This window comes from Carcharhinus amblyrhynchos, chromosome 25, assembly GCF_965287045.1.
Source record: "Carcharhinus amblyrhynchos chromosome 25, sCarAmb.v2.hapA, whole genome shotgun sequence".
NCBI lineage: Eukaryota > Metazoa > Chordata > Chondrichthyes > Carcharhiniformes > Carcharhinidae > Carcharhinus > Carcharhinus amblyrhynchos.
Genome location: NC_137348.1, coordinates 4,669,908 through 4,688,550, shown reverse-complemented (window position 1 = coordinate 4,688,550; position 18,643 = coordinate 4,669,908). Strand labels below are relative to the sequence as shown.

At 47.9% G+C, this 18,643-nt stretch overlaps 1 protein-coding gene across 1 annotated transcript in view; it reads right to left on the bottom strand.

The window, feature by feature from the left end:
* LOC145358193 (laminin subunit gamma-3-like) overlaps positions 1-18,643 on the bottom strand; it is a 115,026-nt gene that overhangs the window by 37,660 nt on the left and 58,723 nt on the right. Inside the window, exons 8-13 of the mRNA XM_080211973.1 lie at positions 16,731-16,867; positions 14,579-14,689; positions 12,482-12,665; positions 7,537-7,643; positions 5,983-6,195; positions 1,498-1,686 (exon numbers count right to left, since the gene is read on the bottom strand). Of these exons, the coding sequence (XP_080068099.1) occupies positions 1,498-1,686; positions 5,983-6,195; positions 7,537-7,643; positions 12,482-12,665; positions 14,579-14,689; positions 16,731-16,867 (941 nt within the window). The remainder of the gene's footprint in view (positions 1-1,497; positions 1,687-5,982; positions 6,196-7,536; positions 7,644-12,481; positions 12,666-14,578; positions 14,690-16,730; positions 16,868-18,643) is intronic.

The window sequence follows — 18,643 nt, the reverse complement described above, 5'->3', positions numbered from 1 at the left end:
TTGTGTTTAAGTCAGATAATCGGTAAAAGTTATGCTAATTTTTTTTGAGATACTGTAACTGTGTTCTTAAATGTATTTTATTTGATTAAAAACTTCCAAGTGGATCACTTGAATCATACCTGGACTGAAACATGTTGTGCTTACCCTAATGCCAAAATCAAATGTAAAACTTCAGGTCAAGACTAACTTTATAAAACACCTTGGAGTTTCTGGCCTGGGTTTTAACAATGCTCATCCTCCTGATCATTTACCAGGATTTCTGGCAGATGGGGACAAGAGGAGACCATTCAGCCCCTCTAGTCTGTTCTGCCATCCAGACAGATGATGATTGGTCTCCAGAAATTGTCAATCAATTTCTATTCAGTCGTAATTATAATTCGATATCCAACATGGATCATGTTGAGTGGTTAAAAATGGAATCATCTGTTATTGTTTTGGAGGCAGATTTGCTCTCAGGATGTGTATGAAACTGCATCCTCTGCTCTGATGGAGGGGCTGGAGCCTTCCTGGGGTGGCTGTGGTGATGTCAGAGTCATTCAATGGCCGGGCCCTGGTTTCACTGATAGACCAGACCAGAAGGACCAGGTCCACAGTGACGTAGAGTTGGAGACGGTGGCATAGTGGTAATATCACTGTACTAGTCATCCAGAGATCCAACCCAATGGTCTGGGGACAGGGGTTCAAATCCCACCATGGCAGCTGGGGGGATTTAAATGCAGTGAATAAAATCTAGAATTGAGAGCTAGTCTCAGTAACGGTGACCATGAAACCATTGTCGATTGTGATAAAAACCCATTAATTAATGTCTTTTAAGGAAGGAAATCTGCCGTCCTTACCCGGTCTGGTCTACATGTGACTCCAGAGCCACAGCAATGTGGTCGACTCTTAATGCCCTCTGAAATGGCTGAACTCAATTCAAGGGGCAATTAGGAATGGGCAATAAATGGCTTACCAGCGCCACTCAGATCCATAAAAGAATTTTTAAAAAAAATCACAATATTTCTTTCACTGATTAGATTTCATAGCTTGCCACTGGGGTGTTTGAACCCCTGGGCTCCATAACGTGCCATTCTGGTTCCCATTTTTATCTCCTCCATATCTGGATGTGTTACAGTTTGCTGAGGAGGAGGGCGTGAGGAATGTGGGAAGGACCATCCTCAATATCCAGCCCATTCAGCAATCCTTCTCATCTGAGGCCCAGTAACTGCCAATAGGCCATTCAACAACGTGAGGCATCAAAACAGGCCGAAACCTGACCACCAGCCACCTAACTTCCAACAGTGTGTTGGGGGCGGACGGGGGAAGGAGGTGGCTCTGAATGGGAGCTCCGGAGAACTATCATCCCCCTTTCAGAAGCACAGGCAACACCAGCATCCAATAGGGTCCCGATGGGCGAGGGACCCTCAGAACTTGCTGTCATTGGCTCGGTAACTGGAGGAAGCTGCGACGTGACCCACCCAGAGGGAGCTGACGTCAAGCCAGGAGGCCACTGTTTACCTGTCTGTCCTTCAGGGCAGTCCGTACAAATCACTTCTTTTGTATCCTCCATAATGGCGCAGTTAGACTGATTGGGGCAAGGGCAAGGCTTACAATCATTGTACCTGCCCCGGAACGGGTTGCCATAGTAACCGCTCGCACACTGCTCACAGGAAGGCCCGATGGTGTTGTGCACACACTGGCAAATCCCTGTGATGGAAAAGAAATCCAGTTTAACAGAGAGTCCACACTTCATGTTCAAAACTCCAGAGGCTTAATGTAAGCGTAGGGAACAAAACTCTCAGGAAACACAGACTCCCAATAATAATGACTGATAAATCCCACACAGACATCACCGTGCAGCAGTCTCTGGGAATCACACCACCTCCCTCACCCTGCGGTTATCCCAGATGTAAATCGATCAACCACACTTCAAACATACTGAGAAAGATTCCTCACAGCTTCCTCCTGAAGGTCCACCAAGCAATTAATCTCTAACTGACCAGAGGATTTACCCTAGCAATTAATCTCTAACTGGCCAGAGGATTTACCCTAGTAATTAATCTCTAACTGACCAGAGGATTTACCCGAGTAATTAATCTCTAACTGACCAGAGGATTTACCCTAGCAATTAATCTCTAACTGGCCAGAGGATTTACCCTAGTAATTAATCTCTAACTGACCAGAGGATTTACCCGAGTAATTAATCTCTAACTGACCAGAGGATTTACCCTAGCAATTAATCTCTAACTGACCAGAGGATTTACCCGAGTAATTAATCTCTAACTGACCAGAGGATTTACCCTAGCAATTAATCTCTAACTGATCAGAGAATTTACCCTAGCAATTAATCTCTAACTGACCAGAGGATTTACCCTTGCAATTAATCTCTAACTGGCCAGAGGATTTATCCTTGCAATTGATCTCTAACTGGCCAGAGGATTTACCCTAGCAATTAATTTCTAACTGACCAGAGGATTTACCCGAGTAATTAATCTCTAACTGGCCAGAGGATTTACCCTAGTAATTAATCTCTAACTGGCCAGAGGATTTACCCTTGCAATTAATCTCTAACTGATCAGAGAATTTACCCTAGCAATTAATCTCTAACTGACCAGAGGATTTACCCTTGCAATTAATCTCTAACTGGCCAGAGGATTTACCCTTGCAATTAATCTCTAACTGGCCAGAGGATTTACCCTAGTAATTAATCTCTAACTGACCAGAGGATTTACCCTAGCAATTAATCTCTAACTGACCAGAGGATTTACCCTAGCAGTTAATCTGTAACTGACCAGAGGATCTACCTGAGGCGTTAACCTCTAATTGACCTGAAGTTCTGACCAGGAGCAATTAAACTCTAATTGTCCTGATGATCAGCTGAGAATAATTAAATTAACCTCAAACTGCCTGAAGATCTCCCTCAGAATAATTAAACATGTTGCTCTGGAGCGTGTAATGAATAGTGGGGCTCTGATCGATCAGTGGAGAGGCAGACTCAGCAAATACCAGCTGGAATACACACTGACACATCAGAGCAGGGAGAGTGGGTGGAAGGGACAGTGCTCCCCTCAAGCGCTCCTCAGGAATAACACACAGCGCTGGGCTGGTCGCTCTGACCAGTTACACCTCCGCTTGTCAGCCCGTTCCCTCCCAGAGGTTAGCACCCACACCGTTCCCTCATCACTGAATGCCCACTTCCCCAGGCACCAGTGGATTGTGGGACTTGATGTTGGGCCATGGGGCGTACTACACATCCCCAGAGCCACATTCAGAGAAATTACCATTGCAGTGGCATCCTTGAAGGATTACTGGTCAGGCCTCATACAGACCGGCTCAGGGATACCAAGATGGCAAAGGGGGCATCAAACAGGTGCTAGGGCCATCCTGCCCCCAACACACCCCCCACCCAGCACATTTCTGATGAAGAATGCACAGGGGTGGAGGGAGTTCCCTTGGGGGTCAGGAGGGTAGTTGTGGTGGTGGGGAGGGTAGTTGGGGCATCCTAAGAGTGATTGGGAGATTCGTTGGGGAGATAGTTAGGGGGCAGGTAGTCATGGCAGAAGGGGATGTTTGGAAGGGGTCCCACGTGGGGTCCAGAGAGGGTGTTCATAGAATCATAGAATCTCAACAGTGCAGGAGGAGGTCATTCTGCCCATTGAGTCTGCACCGACCACAATCCCACTCAAGCCCTATCCCCATAGCTCCGTGTATTTACCCTGTTAGTCCCCTAACACTAAGGGTCAATTTAGCATGGCCAATCAACCTAACCTGAACATCTTTGGACTGTGGGAGGAAACCGGAGCACCCAGAGGAAACCCATGCAGATACGGGGAGAACGTGCAGACTCCTCACAGCTAGCGACCCGAGGATTAACCACTGTGCCAGTAGTACAGTTAACCAGGAGTTAAAAATGGTTTCAATTCTAACTTTTTATTGGCAATTCTCCTGTCAGAGGGTCAGAATGATCCAAAGACTCTGATTTAAATCAGAGTATAGAAGAAAGAACATCAAAAACAGGAGCAAGATGAGGCCATTAGGCCCTATGGCATCACAGGTAGATAGGGTCAAAAAGAGTGCTTTTGGTACATTGGCCTTTATAAATCAAAGTATTGAGTATAAGAGTTGGAATGTTATGGTGAAATTGTTTAAGACATTGGTGAGGCTGAATTTAGAGGACTGTGTGCAATTTTGGTCACCTGATTACAGAAAGAACATTAATGAGGTTGAAAGAGTGCAGAGAAGATTCACAAGGATGTTGCCAGGACTTGAGAAACTGAGTAACAGAGAAAGGTTGAATAGATTAGGACTTTATTCCCTGGACTGTAGAAGAATGAGGGGAGATTTGATAGAGGTGTATAAAATTATGATGGGTGTAAATAGAGCGAACGCAAGCAGGCTTTTTCCACTGAGGCTAGGGGAGAAAATAAACCAGAGGACGTGGGTTAAGGGTGAAAGGGGGAAAAGTTTAAAGGGAATATTAGATGGGGCTTCTTCACACAGAGAGCGGTGAGAGTGTGGAATGAGCTGCCAGATAAAGTGGTAAATACAGGGTCACTTTTAACATTTAAGAAAAACTTGGACAGATACATGGATGTGAGGGGTGTGGAGGGATATGGTCCGGGTGCAGGTCCGTGGGACTAGGCAGAAAAATGGTTCAGCACAGACAAGAGGGGCCAAAAGGCCTGTTTCTGTGCTGTAATATTCTGTGGTTCTGTAGTTCTACTGAATGGTCCAGGCAGTTACCCAATGGAAGCTCGAATTGTGGGTTAATTGCTGTGCTGTCCTCACACTGGGAGGGGCGGGAGTAGCCAGACCAGCTTCAGAGATCCCCCCACCCCCAGGGGTGTGACACCCCGGAGGTTGTAAGTTATGGGTCTATAATCAGGGAAGGTTTTGGCTGGGGAAAGAGAGAAGGATTACTTGGACCTATTAGTGGGAAGATAAAAGCCTAAAAGATTCCTGTTCATTGTGGAAGCAGAGGGGAAGGGGAGACACTTCTGTTTCTAACCTCAGTGTGAAAGTATTTCCACATGAAGCAACCACAGCGCCTGGGGTGAAGTGGGAGGGGCGGGGAGGGGGTGGGGGGGACCGGTGGGTGGGGTGGTGTATTTAGACAAAGCCTCAGTGTGTCCCAGGCTGAGTTCCGCTGATCAAAGTCTCTTTATCGAAGTTCCCTTGCTGCTGTGAATGTAGGAAACGAGGCAGCTAATGTGAGCACAGCAAGATCCCACAGACAGTAGTGAGCAATTTGTCAGATCATCTGGTTTCTTTTTAGTGATATTGACTGAAGGATGTGTGTTGCTCCGGAACGCCAGCGTGAACCCCTGCCCCCCCTCGGCTCTACTCCCTGGTTCTACTTGGGAATAGCTCCACCAGATCTTTCGTACCCATCCAAGGGAGGAGACGGGCTCTCAGATTAACTTCTTGTCAGAAAGATGGCGCCCCCTACACAGCAGCACTCCCTCAGCACCGTGCCGGCACTGCTAGCTGCTCAAGGGGCAGCACAGCGGTTAGCGCTGCTGCTTCACAACGCCAGGGACCCGGGTTCAATTCTAGCCTCGGGTCACTGTCCTTGCGGAATTGGCACGTTCTCCCCGTGTCTGCGTGGGTTTCCTCCGGGTGCTCCGGTTTCCTCCCACAATCCGAAGATGTGCGGGCTGGGTGGATTGGCCATGCTAAATTGCCCCTTAGTGTGAAGGGGATTAGCAGGGTAAATTCGTAGGGTTATGAGGATAGGGCCTGGATGGGATTGTGGTCAGTGCAGGCTCGATGGGCTGAATGGCCTCCTTGTGCATTGTCTGGATTCTATGATTCTAAGTCCCAGTAGCTCGAGATGAATGTTATAAAAGGAACAAGGGGAAATCAATGGTGTCAGAGTTTATGACCCCAGTGAATGATAGACCAAACTGCCCTCTATCCTAACGTTTCTGTGGTTCCGGGAGTCAGGGAGGGGCGGCTGAGAGACTGGAATGGAAACACGGATAACTGACGGTATAAACAGACCTGAGTCCGGGTGGCAGGTCCCATGTTGGTTACAGGTACAGGGGACGCACTGAGTCAGCGGACCTCCATAAGGGACTTCTCGCTTGTAGCCCGGGGCACAGAACTCGCAGAACTGTCCGACGTAGCCTTCCGGACACATACACTCCTCCACCCAGGCTGCTCGGGGTGATAGGCCGGCCTGGGCCGTAACCAGGGTAACCTCCCTGAGGGAGACTGCAGGAGAAAGCAGAAAACAATCTGACATAGCACAGGTTCAATACATAAATAAAACCCCGCATTTATACAGCATCTTTCCTGGGCACCGGGCATTCCAAAATGCTTAACAACCAATTACATACTTTTGATGTGCGGTTGGCCAATTTTCACCCAGAAAGATCCTCCAGGCAGCACAGAGGTAACGGTACCAATAATAAGTTATGGTTTTGACTGAGGGGTAACCATTGGCCAGGACACTGGGTATAATTCCCCCAACTCCTCCTCAAAACAGCGGTCATGGAATCTTGCACATCCCCCTGAGAGCGGCTGTCTGTGCCTCCGGTTAAAAATCCCACCGGGAAGACAGCGACTTTGACAGTGCCTGGAATTTTGTGCCGGAGTGGGACTTGAATCCAGAACTTCCTAACCCAGTGGCAGCAGGGCCACCCACTGAGCCAAGCGGTATGAGGCGAAGCTTTCTCACACAGCGGGTGGCTGGGGTTTGGAATGCACTGTCTGAGAGTGTGGTGGAGGCAGTTTCAATTCAAGCATTCGAAAGGGAATTGGGCTGTGCTGATGACTGTCTCTTTAAAAGCAACACAGCCTACATCTGAAAGGGAGAATGTGCAGGGTTACGGGGAGAAGGCAGGTCTAATAAGTCTGCGGAGGCAGAAATCCCTTCACCAAAACCCATTTAGTTATAGTTCCAGCAGCAGTACACAGAGTGCTCGCAGCCAGCAGTCTACCTCCGGGGGTGCCAGAGGAACTGACACTCCTGGATAAATACAAGGAAAAGACTCCCTGATTGGCCCATTGATTAGATCCTTAATCAGGAATTTCACAGTAATTTCACTGCAGTGTAATGTAAGCCTTACCTGTGACTATTAAATAAAGTTTTAACTTTGGGAGTTAATTTTCCAATAGGCCAACCTCAAAGACCTGATGGAAATCATTACAGCTGGGGAATGGTACCAGGTGAGTTACTCATTTGAAAAGCCAGTGCAGACACAATGGGCTGAATGGCCGCTTTAACAATCCTGCACTCCTGGCTGGTCACCCCACATTCATATAACATATGGAGGAGAGTGGGGGGTTTTCATATCTGGATCTGACTTGCTGCACTCGGTATAATCAGGTACTGACCACAGTTACCTTCCACACACACACACATACACACACACACACACGCTCACAGACACACACACACGCTCACAGACACACACACACTCATGCTCGCACACACACACGCTCACACATACACACGCTCGCATACACACACGCTCACGCACACGCTCACACACACACGGAGAGACACAGCATGAGAGACGGATATCCCCAGTTAGGGTGAAGGTCACTCACAGGCATTCCTGCTGCCCAGCTTCATGGTGCTGAGATTGGAGAGGAGTTGCTGAAACTGGAAACTGGACAGGGCTGGAGTTTGGATCCCCTCCCCTGCTTCATGCAGTCTGCCAAAACACAAACAGCCATTGAAATAATGTGACTCAGGATTAACAAACAATCGCCCAAACATTCAGAGATATCTTCAAGTCCACCAATTGTTTCTTAAATGATTCCAGGGTTTCCCGTCCAACCAAAACATCTGAAGTTCTTAAAGGGTTTGACAGATGCTGAGAGGCTGTTTCCCCATTGGCTGGAATTGAGAACATGGGGTCTCAGAATGAGGTATTGGCAATTTAAGACTAATAAAGAATGATGTGGGCGATGGCCTAGTGGTATTATCACCTAGACTATTAATCCAGAAACTCAGCCAATATTCTGGGAACCTGGGTTCAAATCCCACCATGGGAGAATTCAAATTCAATTTTTTCAAAAAAATCTGGAATTAAGAATCTACTGATGACCATGAAACCATTCTCGATTGTTGGAAACCCATTTGGTTCACTAACATCAAGTCAGGAAGTAAATCTGCCATCCTTATCTGGTCAGGCCTACATGCTACTCCAGAGCTGCAACAATGTGGTTAGCTCTCAACTGTCCCTCTGGCAATTAGGGATGGGCAATAAATGCTGACCAGTCAGTGATGCCCATGTCCCACGAATGATTAAAAAACACTTGGAGACGTGTGAATCTTTGTAATTCTCTATCCCTGAGAATTCAGCTGTTGAGTAGATTCAAGACAGAGATAGATAGATTTCTGGGAATGGGGATAGGGATACATAGAAGATAGGAGCAAGAGGAGGCCATTTGGCCCTTCGAGCCTGATCCACCATTCTTCATGGCTGAACATCCAACTCAATAGCCTAATTCTGCTTTCTTCCCATAACCTTTGATCCTGTTTGCCCCAAATGCTATATCCAGCCACCTCTTGAATACATTCACTGTTTTGTACTTTCTGTGGTAATGAATTCCACAGGTACAGTGTGCGAAAGTTGAGTTGAGATAGATCATCACTCACAATCAGATAAAGCAATGCAGGCCAAGGGGTTCACTGGGCTCCATCTGCTCCTGTTTCTTAGGCCCTCCCCAGGGTCCATCCCAAACATTAGTCACATTGTGTGTGAAGATCCATCCTCATGTCAGTTATGTTATTCTCTCAATGTAACAGTCACTTATAGAGTCATAGAGGTTTGCAGCATGAAAACAGACCCTTCAGCCCAACTTGTCCATGCTGCCCTTTATTTTTAAACACCAAAGCTAGTCCCAATTGCCCACATTTGGCCCATCTCCCTCTATTCCCATCTTACCCATGTAACTGTCTAAACGCTTTTTAAAAGACAAAATTGTACCCGCCTCTACTACTACCTCTGACAGCTTATTCCAGACACTCACCACCCTCTGAGAGAAAAAAATTGCCCCTCTGGACACCTTTGTATCTCTTCCCTCTCACCTTAAACCTATGCCCTCTAGTTTTACATTCCCCTACCTTTGGGAAAAGATATTGGCTATCTAGCTGATCTACGCCCTTCATTATTTTATAGACCTCTGTAAGATCACCCCTTATCTTCTTACAGGGAAAAAAGTCCCAGACTATCCAGCCTCTCCTTATAACTCAAACCATCAAATCCCACTAGCATCCTAGTAAATCTTTTCTGCACTCTTTCTAGTTTAATAATATCCTTTCTATAAAGAGTATAGAACTTGAATATTACTGAAAAGAGAGACCTGTTGCTGAAGTTTTACATCTTGCACTCATCGGGACAAACGCAAGAATACCAATTTTCAAATGATCACAAATCTCAAGCGATTAATAAGTCAAGCTTGGGAGGTTTATAATTTATTGAATGGATCCAAGTCCAATGGTGAAGTATGGAACAGGACACAAGATGTTTCCCTTGTGACTTGGTTTATTCTCAGCGTACAGCATTTCAGACTTCTGACTATTAACTCAAAGTCCCCACTGACTCTCTTTACACTCTGATGAGCATCAGTGAAAATAAATGAACTAATAAACCAATGATCAAGCCTTTGAAGGGGCACAGTAACTAAAAACAAAATCTTCAACCGAAAGTTAACAAATTAAATTAAAATTTCATTTCCGGGGCTGATGATGCATTCCGGCCCCTTCAGCAGATCACCCCCACGGCACTCGGTATTCCCAGACGGAATCCCATCCGAGTACTAACTGAACTTGTTTAGCTCAGCTTCTGAGATGAGACATTTTCCGACAAGCATGGCCATAGGCCACAGAATGCAACTGAGGCCAAAACGTTGTGTGATTTCAAGAAGCAATTAGATATCGCTCTTGGGGATAAAGGGATCGAGGGATGGGGGGGAAGTGGGGGGGTTAGGATATTGAATTTGATGGTCAGCCATGATCATAATGGATGGCGAAGCAGGCTCGATGGGCCGAATGGCTGCCTCCTGCTTCCAGTCTCTACGTTTCTATGTAAACTGCACCAGTTGCCGTTGTGGGATTTGAACCAGAGTCTGAATTACTAGCCCAGTGACATTGCCGTGACACCACATTCTCCCCCGACAACCTTTATACTCATTTAATAAAACAATAATCAATGAGTTTAATAATCAATGAGGTGTAGGATGGGGAGGAAGGAGCTGAGGTGCAATATCACAACCAGTAACAATGGTATTTTGGTTTAATTAGTTAATTAAGTTTCCTTTTGACACTTTTGCCTGAATTTTACCACTTGCCTGCCCGAGGCTCATAACATCCCACCCAAGGCCAACAGAGAATGCATGTTCCGGGGGCGGACGGGCCTGTAGAATGTGACAGCTTCTGGTGGGACATTTTGACACCGAGGCCGGGATTCTACAGGCCCGTCCGCCCCCGGAACGTGCATTTTCTGTTGGCCTTGGGTGGGATGCTATGAGCCTCGGGCAGGCAAGTGGTAAAATTCAGGCAAAAGTGTCAAAAGGAAACTTAATTAACTAATTAAACCAAAATATCATTGTTACTGGTTGTGATGTTGCACCTCAGCTCCTTCCTCCCCATCCTACACCATCCCCACCACCCCCACACCACCACCATCTCTTTCCCCCCCCCCCCACCAAACACACACACACAGTGCCACCATTCACAGAAAGCCAAAGGCACAACTTTCTTTATCCTCTTTTGGTTAATTTCAACTAAATTAAACAAACTGAGGGATAAATCAAAGGGGCAGCCCCCGACAAGGATACGACAGCAAACAAAAGCAAGTCACAAAGTTTTAAATTTATTTATTAGTCTCACAAATAGGCTTACGCTAACACTGCAATGAAGTTACTGTGAAAATCCCTCAGTCGCCACACTTTGGCGCCTGTTGGGTACACCGAGAAAGAATTTAGCACGGCCAATGCACATAATCTGCATGTCTTTTGGACTGTGGGAGGAAACCGGAATACCCGGAGGAAACCCACGCAGACACAGGGAAAACGTACAGACTCCGCGCAGTGATCCAAGCCAGGGATCGAACCCGCGTCCCTGGCACATGAGTCCAATATCCCAATTAGGAAAAGTGTCGCGGTAAACATCCACCCCCGGAAGGGCGGGAGCATCGACTCAGGTGGTAGTGAGGCGAGGTCAAGATACCTGGCCTCTGATCTCAGCCATTCCATGTTGCCCATGGATGGACAGCCTGGCCTGGAACAGCTCCAATATGGAGATCAGGAGAGACCTCGGGAAATTAGGATGGTTTTCCTTAGAGTAGAGAAAGTTAAGGAAGGAATTACTAAAGGCATTCAAAATTACAAAGAGGCTTTGATAGAGTTAATGTGGAGAAACAGTTCCCAGAGGCAGGAGGGTTGGTAACCAGAGGGCACAGATTGAAGATAATTGACACAAGAACTAGAAGGATGATATTTTTTAAACGCAGCAAGTTGATTTGTTAACCCAATGTTGTTACAATCATGCAGCTCTCCCTTGAGATGTTTCCCTGCCTGGTTGATGCTTTGCAACAGGGAGATGATGGCCTAGTGCTGTTAGACTATTAATCCAGAAACGCTGCTAATGTTCTGGGGATCCGGGTTCAAATCCCACCGTGGCAGATAGTGGAATTTGAATTCAATAAAAAATCTGGAATTAAAAGTCTAGTGATAACCATGAAACCACCCTATCTTCCAATATTAACGGATCCTTTCAAAAATTCCAGGGTCCAGATTCTTGTCAAAAATGAATCTTCCTTGGGCCATGCCCTAGCTATGCACCAAGTCTTCTTCAAATCTGTGTCTTGAGATATATTGACAGAAAAAAACCATCAGGTTCATTAATGTGCCATCAAAATCTGCTGTCCTTATCCAGTCTGATCTACGTGTGACTCCAGAGCAGTGTGACTGACTCTCAACTGTCCTCTGAACAAGGATGACGAGGGGTGGGCAATCAATGCTGGCTGGCCAGCGATACCCATGAATGAATAACAAAAAACTACAAAGTAGAAAAAGAGAAATCTTTTTATTAAGAGCTTCCATCTCACTGGGGAGGCTGCATCGACATCCAACAACCTGCTCTGAAAACTCTGTTCACGTTTCAACGGCTGTGATGGGTTGCACTGATGAAACAATCTACAACATTCTAAAAGAAGTCAATTTACCCTCTCTCCCAAAATTAACAGATCCTCCAGGGTCCAAATCTTCATCCAAAATTAATCAGTTCTTCCTGGGGCCATGCCCGAGCTGTGCACCAAGTGTTCTTTAAACCTGTGTCTTAATTTTTGAGATATGTTCTTTACAGGCAAATATGTGAAAACCTTACCTCTGCCCGTCTTCACCGGCAGAGGTAATAAATCTCACAGATATCATTTAGGAATTCCAATAATTCTCAACACTTAAATTAATTTGCCCTCAACACGAAATCACAGGCCCCAGCGCTGGGAGCTCAAACTAATGGAAGGATTCATTTGTGACTCACGTGAAGATAACCATCTGTTCCCAGGGAGAAGTGTTATTCTGCACCTGCGCAGAAACGGAAGCAGAGACGTGGATTCCAGAACCTTCCAGGATCAGGCTGAAGGATGTTAATTCCTCACTTTCCACGTGGAGAATGAAGGAGAGGTTCTGCCCATAGCTGAGAAGTTGGTTCCCCAGAAACTTTGCTAAAACAGGAGGAAAGAACACAGGTCATCAAAGTGGATTACTGAAACCAAAACTGAGGGTGACAAGTATAGGGGCAGATTATTTTGGACCTTCCGGCCCTACCCCACGGTCCATTCACCAGCCACTGACTTCATCCCTCTTTCTGACAATGACCTGAGGCTGAAGCAAACTGTTCAAAACCTTGGCCTTATGTTTGACCCTGAGAAGTGTTTGTGACCACATATTCACAGCATCAAGATGGACTATTTCCAGATATAACAGCACCCGATTCTGTCTCAGCTCAGTTCACCTACCGAAACCACCCTTCACGCCTTTCTCACCATCAGGTTCCACTACTCTAACATCCTCCTGGCCAAGTTCCCCATGGCCTCCCCCTCTCTCATCTCGATAATCTCCTCCCACTCACAGATATTTGTGATCCTCCAATTCTGGCTCCCTGCCTATCCCCAAATTTAATCATTTCACCACTGGCTCCGTGCGTTTATCTGCTGGGTCTCCAAGCTCCGGAATTCCCTCTCTAAACCTCTTCCCCTCTCTATCTCATTATCCCCCACAAAAGGCATTCCTTTAAAACCTACACTTTGGATCATGCTTCTGGTCATCAATCCTAAACTCTCCTCAAGTTACTCGGTGTCAATGTTTGCCAGATTAAGCTCCTGTGTCGCACTTTGGGACATTTTACTATGTTGAAGATGCTACAGAAATGTAAGTTGTTGCTTTATTGTCTGAGATATCATCTTCAAGCGATAAATGACCATAAAACAAATCTTACAAATAAAACATAGAACGTGCCCCTGTCCACATTAACGGGGGTGAAGCAGAAATGGTTGAGAGCTTCAAGTTTTTAGGTACCCAGATCACGAACAACCTGTCCCAGTCCCTCCATGTGGACACTAGAGTTAAAAGAGCCCACCAACACCTCTACTTTCTCAGAAGACTAAGGAAATTTGGCATGTCAGCTATGACTCTCACCAACTTTTACAGATACACCATAGAAAGCATCCTTTACGGATGTATCACAGCTTGGTATGGGCTCCTGCTCTGCCCAAGATAACAAGAAACTACAAAAGATCGTGAAAGTAGCCCAATCCATCACACAAACCAGCCTCCCATCCATTGATTCTGTCTACACTTCCTGCTGCCTTGGCAAAGCAGCCAGTATAATTAAGGACTCCACGCACCCCAGACATTCTCTTTTCCACCTTTTCCCATTGGGGAAAAGGGATAAAAGTTTGAGGTCACATACCAACCGATTCAAGAACATCTTCTTCCCTGCTGCCATCAGACTTTTAGATGGACCTACCTCGCACTAAGTTGATCTTTCTCTAGACCTTAGCTATAGCTGTAACAATACATTCTGCACTCTCTCGTTTCCTACTCAATGAATGGTATGCGTGCAAGAAACAATACTTTTCACTGTATGCCAATACATGTGACAATAACAAAAAATAAATTGAAACAGCTATTTGCTCCTCATTCTATGATCTAGTATCAGGAAATTTACAAGAATCTGCCCACGTACAGATGAACTTCCCTGAGTCACAGCAATTCATCCTGACCAGATTATCTTCAATTGGAAGTATTGGAAGCAACCACATTAAAGGGACAGTAACCACACCAGTACTCCAAACTCCCGGTGACCCACAAACAAAACACAACAGGTGACACGTTTGTCTACTCGGCTGTAAGCTAAATGTTTTCATGCACACTGAATCTGTACAGTGCAGAAGGAGGCCATTCAGCCCATCAAGTCTGCACCGACCACAATCCCACCCAGGCCCTATCCCCGTAATCCCATGCATTTACCCTAACTAGTCTCCCTGACATTCGGGGGCAATTTAGCATGGCCAATCCACCTAGCCCACACATCTTTGGACTGTGGAACCCGGAGGAAACCCACACAGACACTTACCTGGGGCACTGTAATATTCCAATACCCCATCCTCCGGAAACAGACTGATCCGTTCTTTCTCCCAGGAAAGTGGAAATTCCTCTCTTGAAAAATTCTGCCCTCGCCAATCATCTGTGTTTACAGAAAGAACCAGACAGGGTTAAAGGTCACCATGCAGCCTATCAGCCCAAGGCTTTGAATGAACTGACTATTGGCAGGTATTTCAATGCTTCCCCACAGTGGCTGAGCCTTTGCTGCATGGAGAACACACAGGAGGTGGCCTTGATTCAGGGGATAACAATCTCGCCTCTGGGTCAGAAGGAGGCCATTCAGCCCATCGAGTGTCCACCAGACTTGACAGCAGACCCAAGGCCAGAGTACACAGTGGAGCATTGTTGGAGTGCTGCGCTGTCAGAGGGTTAGTGCTGAGGGAGTGCCGCACTGTCAGAGGATCAGTGGTGAGGGAGTGCCGCACTGTCAGAGGGTCAGTGCTGAGGGAGTGCCGCACTGTCAGAGGATCAGTGCTGAGGGAGTGCCGCACTGTCAGAGGGTCAGTGCTGAGGGAGTGCCACACTGTCAGAGGGTCAGTGCTGAGGGAGTGCCGCACTGTCAGAGGATCAGTGCTGAGGGAGTGCCGCACTGTCAGAGGGTCAGTGCTGAGGGAGTGCCACACTGTCAGAGGGTCAGTGCTGAGGGAGTGCCACACTGTCAGAGGGTCAGTGCTGAGGGAGTGCCACACTGTCAGAGGGTCAGTGCTGTGGGAGTGCCGCACTGTCAGAGGGTCAGTGCTGAGGGAGTGCCGCACTGTCAGAGGGTCAGTGCTGACGGAGTGCCGCACTTTCAGAGGGTCAGTAGTGAGGGAGTGCCACACTGTCAGAGGGTCAGTACTGAGAGAGTGCCGCACTGTCAGTGGGTCAGTGCTGAGGGAGTGCCACACTGTCAGAGGGTCAGTGCTGAGGGAGTGTCATGCTATCAGAGGATCAGTGCTGAGGGAGTGCTGCTCTGTCAGAAGGTCAGTACCGAGGGAGTGCCACACTGCCAGAGGGTCAGCGCTGAGGGAGTGCTGCACTGTCAGAGAGTCAGTACTGAGGGAGTGCCGCACTGTCAGAGGGTCAGTGCTGAGGGAGTGCCGCACTGTCAGAGGGTCAGTACTGAGGGAGTGCTGCACTGTCAGAGGGTCAGTGCTGAGGGAGTGCCGCACTGTCAGAGGGTCAGTGCTGAGGGAGTGCCGCACTTTCAGAGGGTCAGTAGTGAGGGAGTGCCACACTGTCAGAGGGTCAGTACTGAGGGAGTGCCGCACTGTCAGAGGGTCAGTGCTGAGGGAGTGCCGCACTGTCAGAGGGTCAGTAGTGAGGGAGTGCCACACTGTCAGAGGGTCAGTACTGAGAGAGTGCTGCACTGTCAGAGGGTCAGTACTGAGAGAGTGCTGCACTGTCAGAGGGTCAGTACTGAGGGAGTGCCGCACTGTCAGAGGGTCAGCGCTGAGGGAGTGCTGCACTGTCAGAGGGTCAGTGCTGAGGGAGTGCCGCACTGTCAGAGGGTCAGTGCTGAGGGAGTGCCGCACTGTCAAGAGGGTCAGTGCTGAGGGAGTGCCGCACTGTCAGAGGGTCAGCGCTGAGGGAGCGCCGCACTGTCAGAGGGTCAGTGCTGAGGGAGTGCCGCACTGTCAAGAGGGTCAGTGCTGAGGGAGTGCCGCACTGTCAGAGGGTCAGTGCTGAGGGAGTGCCGCACTGTCAAGAGGGTCAGTGCTGAGGGAGTGCCGCACTGTCAGAGGGTCAGCGCTGAGGGAGTGCCGCACTGTCAGAGGGTCAGTGCTGAGGGAGTGCCGCACTGTCAGAGGGTCAGTGCTGAGGGAGTGCCGCACTGTCAAGAGGGTCAGTGCTGAGGGAGTGCCGCACTGTCAGAGGGTCAGCGCTGAGGGAGCGCCGCACTGTCAGAGGGTCAGTGCTGAGGGAGTGCCGCACTGTCAAGAGGGTCAGTGCTGAGGGAGTGCCGCACTGTCAGAGGGTCAGTGCTGAGGGAGTGCCGCACTGTCAAGAGGGTCAGTGCTGAGGGAGTGCCGCACTGTCAGAGGGTCAGCGCTGAGGGAGTGCCGCACTGTCAGAGGGTCAGTGCTGAGGGAGTGTGGGGAATCTTGCCATTCTGTGTTGCTGTGTAGAGGAGTGAGGGATACCTTGGTGAAAGGTTGAGACGATGTGATGAACAGCGAACTGGGAGGCTGAGGTACAAGCTGCTGAATGTCCAAAGCAGAAGCAGCTGCTGCAGCCGTGAGGATTGTGAGCTTGTAAGTTGAAAGTTCCTGACTTGCATCTGATGAAAGAAAAACAGAATCATTGCAATGTGAGAAAATATATCAGTTTGTAAGCTGATTTTCTCATTAGAACGCAGGCACCTCTGTGCGAACAAGAGCAGTGTGAAGAATTTAAAAAGTGAATCAGTGTAAACCAACAAGTATTCACCACTTAACACAGAACACCACCAACACAGCCCTTCACCCTCTCCACCTCCAGGGTACACAGGCTCACACAGCAATGTCCACTAACATCAGCAGTTTTAGTTCAGTCTCGCCACACCAAAGAACAAAGAACAATACAGGAACAGGCCCTTCGACCTTCCAACCCTGCACCGATCACATTGTCCTATCGAGACAACCGCCTGTATCCCTCCATTCCCTCACTGTTCATGCGTCTATCAGATAAATGTGGCTAACGTAACTGCCTCAACCACCTCACGTGGCTGTGCATTCCAGGCCCCCACCACCCTCTGCGTAAAAACCTCCCCCGCACATCTCCACTGAACCTCTCCCCCCTGACCTTGAATTTGTGCCCCCTTGTAATTGTCATTTCCACCCTGGAAAAAAGCTTCGAACTGTTCACCCTATCCATACCCCTTGTAATTTTATAAACTTCTATCAGGTCGCCCATCAGCCTCCGTCTTTCCAGGGAGAACAATCCCAGTTTATTCAATCTCTCCTCTTCGCTAATACCCTCCACACCAGGGCAACATCCTGGTAAACCTTTCTCCCCAAAGCCTCCATGTCCTTCTGGTGGTGTAGCCACCAAAATTGAACACGGTATTCCAAATGTGGCCTAACCAACGTTTTATACAACGGTAACATTATTTGCCAACTTTTATACTCAATGCTCTGTCCGATGCCATATGCTTTCTTCACCACCTCTTCCACCTGTGCTGCCACTTTTAAGGATCTGTGAATCTACACGCCCAGATCTCTCTGTGTGTCTGTGCTCCTAATTGTTCTACCATTTATGTTAGCTTGGGTGGTGTTTGCGGAGTGGTTGGGTTTCTGCTCATCGTGTCCACTCTAAAAGATTATCTACATTTTTCACATTTGTTTATGAGATATGAGTATCGATGGCAACACCAGCAGGACATCACGGTGGCACAGTGGTTAGCACTGCTGCCTCACAGCGCCAGGGATCCAGGTTCAATCCCAGCCTTTGATGCGTGGAGTCTGCACATTCTCCCCGTGTCTGTGCGGGTCTCCTCCGATACTCCAAAGTTGTGCAGGTTGGGTGGACTGGCCATGCTGGGTTGGTCCTCAGTGTCCAAAACATGCAGGTTAGGGGGATTAGCGGGGTTACATGGGGTTATGAGTATTGTGTCTCGGTGAGATGCTCTGTTACAGAATCGGTGCAGACTCGATGGGCCGAATGGCTTGTTTCTGCAATGTAGGGCTGCTATTATTGTCCATCCCTCATTACAGTTGGGAAGTTGAGCTGCCTTCTTGAACTGTTGCAGTTTGTCTAGCGTAGGTAAACCCACAGTGCTGTTTATGAGGGAATTTTAGGGTTTTGACCCAGAGGCAGTGAAGGAATGGTAATATATTTCCAAATCAGGGTGGTATGTGACTTGGAGGGGAGCTTCCAGGGGGTGGTGTTCCTATATGTCCACTGCCCTTGTCCTTCTAGGTGATAGAGGTTGTAGATTTGGAAGATGCTGCCTAAGGAGCCTTAATGAGCTCCTGCAGTGCATCTTATAGACGGTACACGTGGCTGCCACTGTGAACTCGTGCTGGAGGGCACAAATGTTGAAGGTGGCGGATGGGGCGCTAATCAAGCGGGGCTG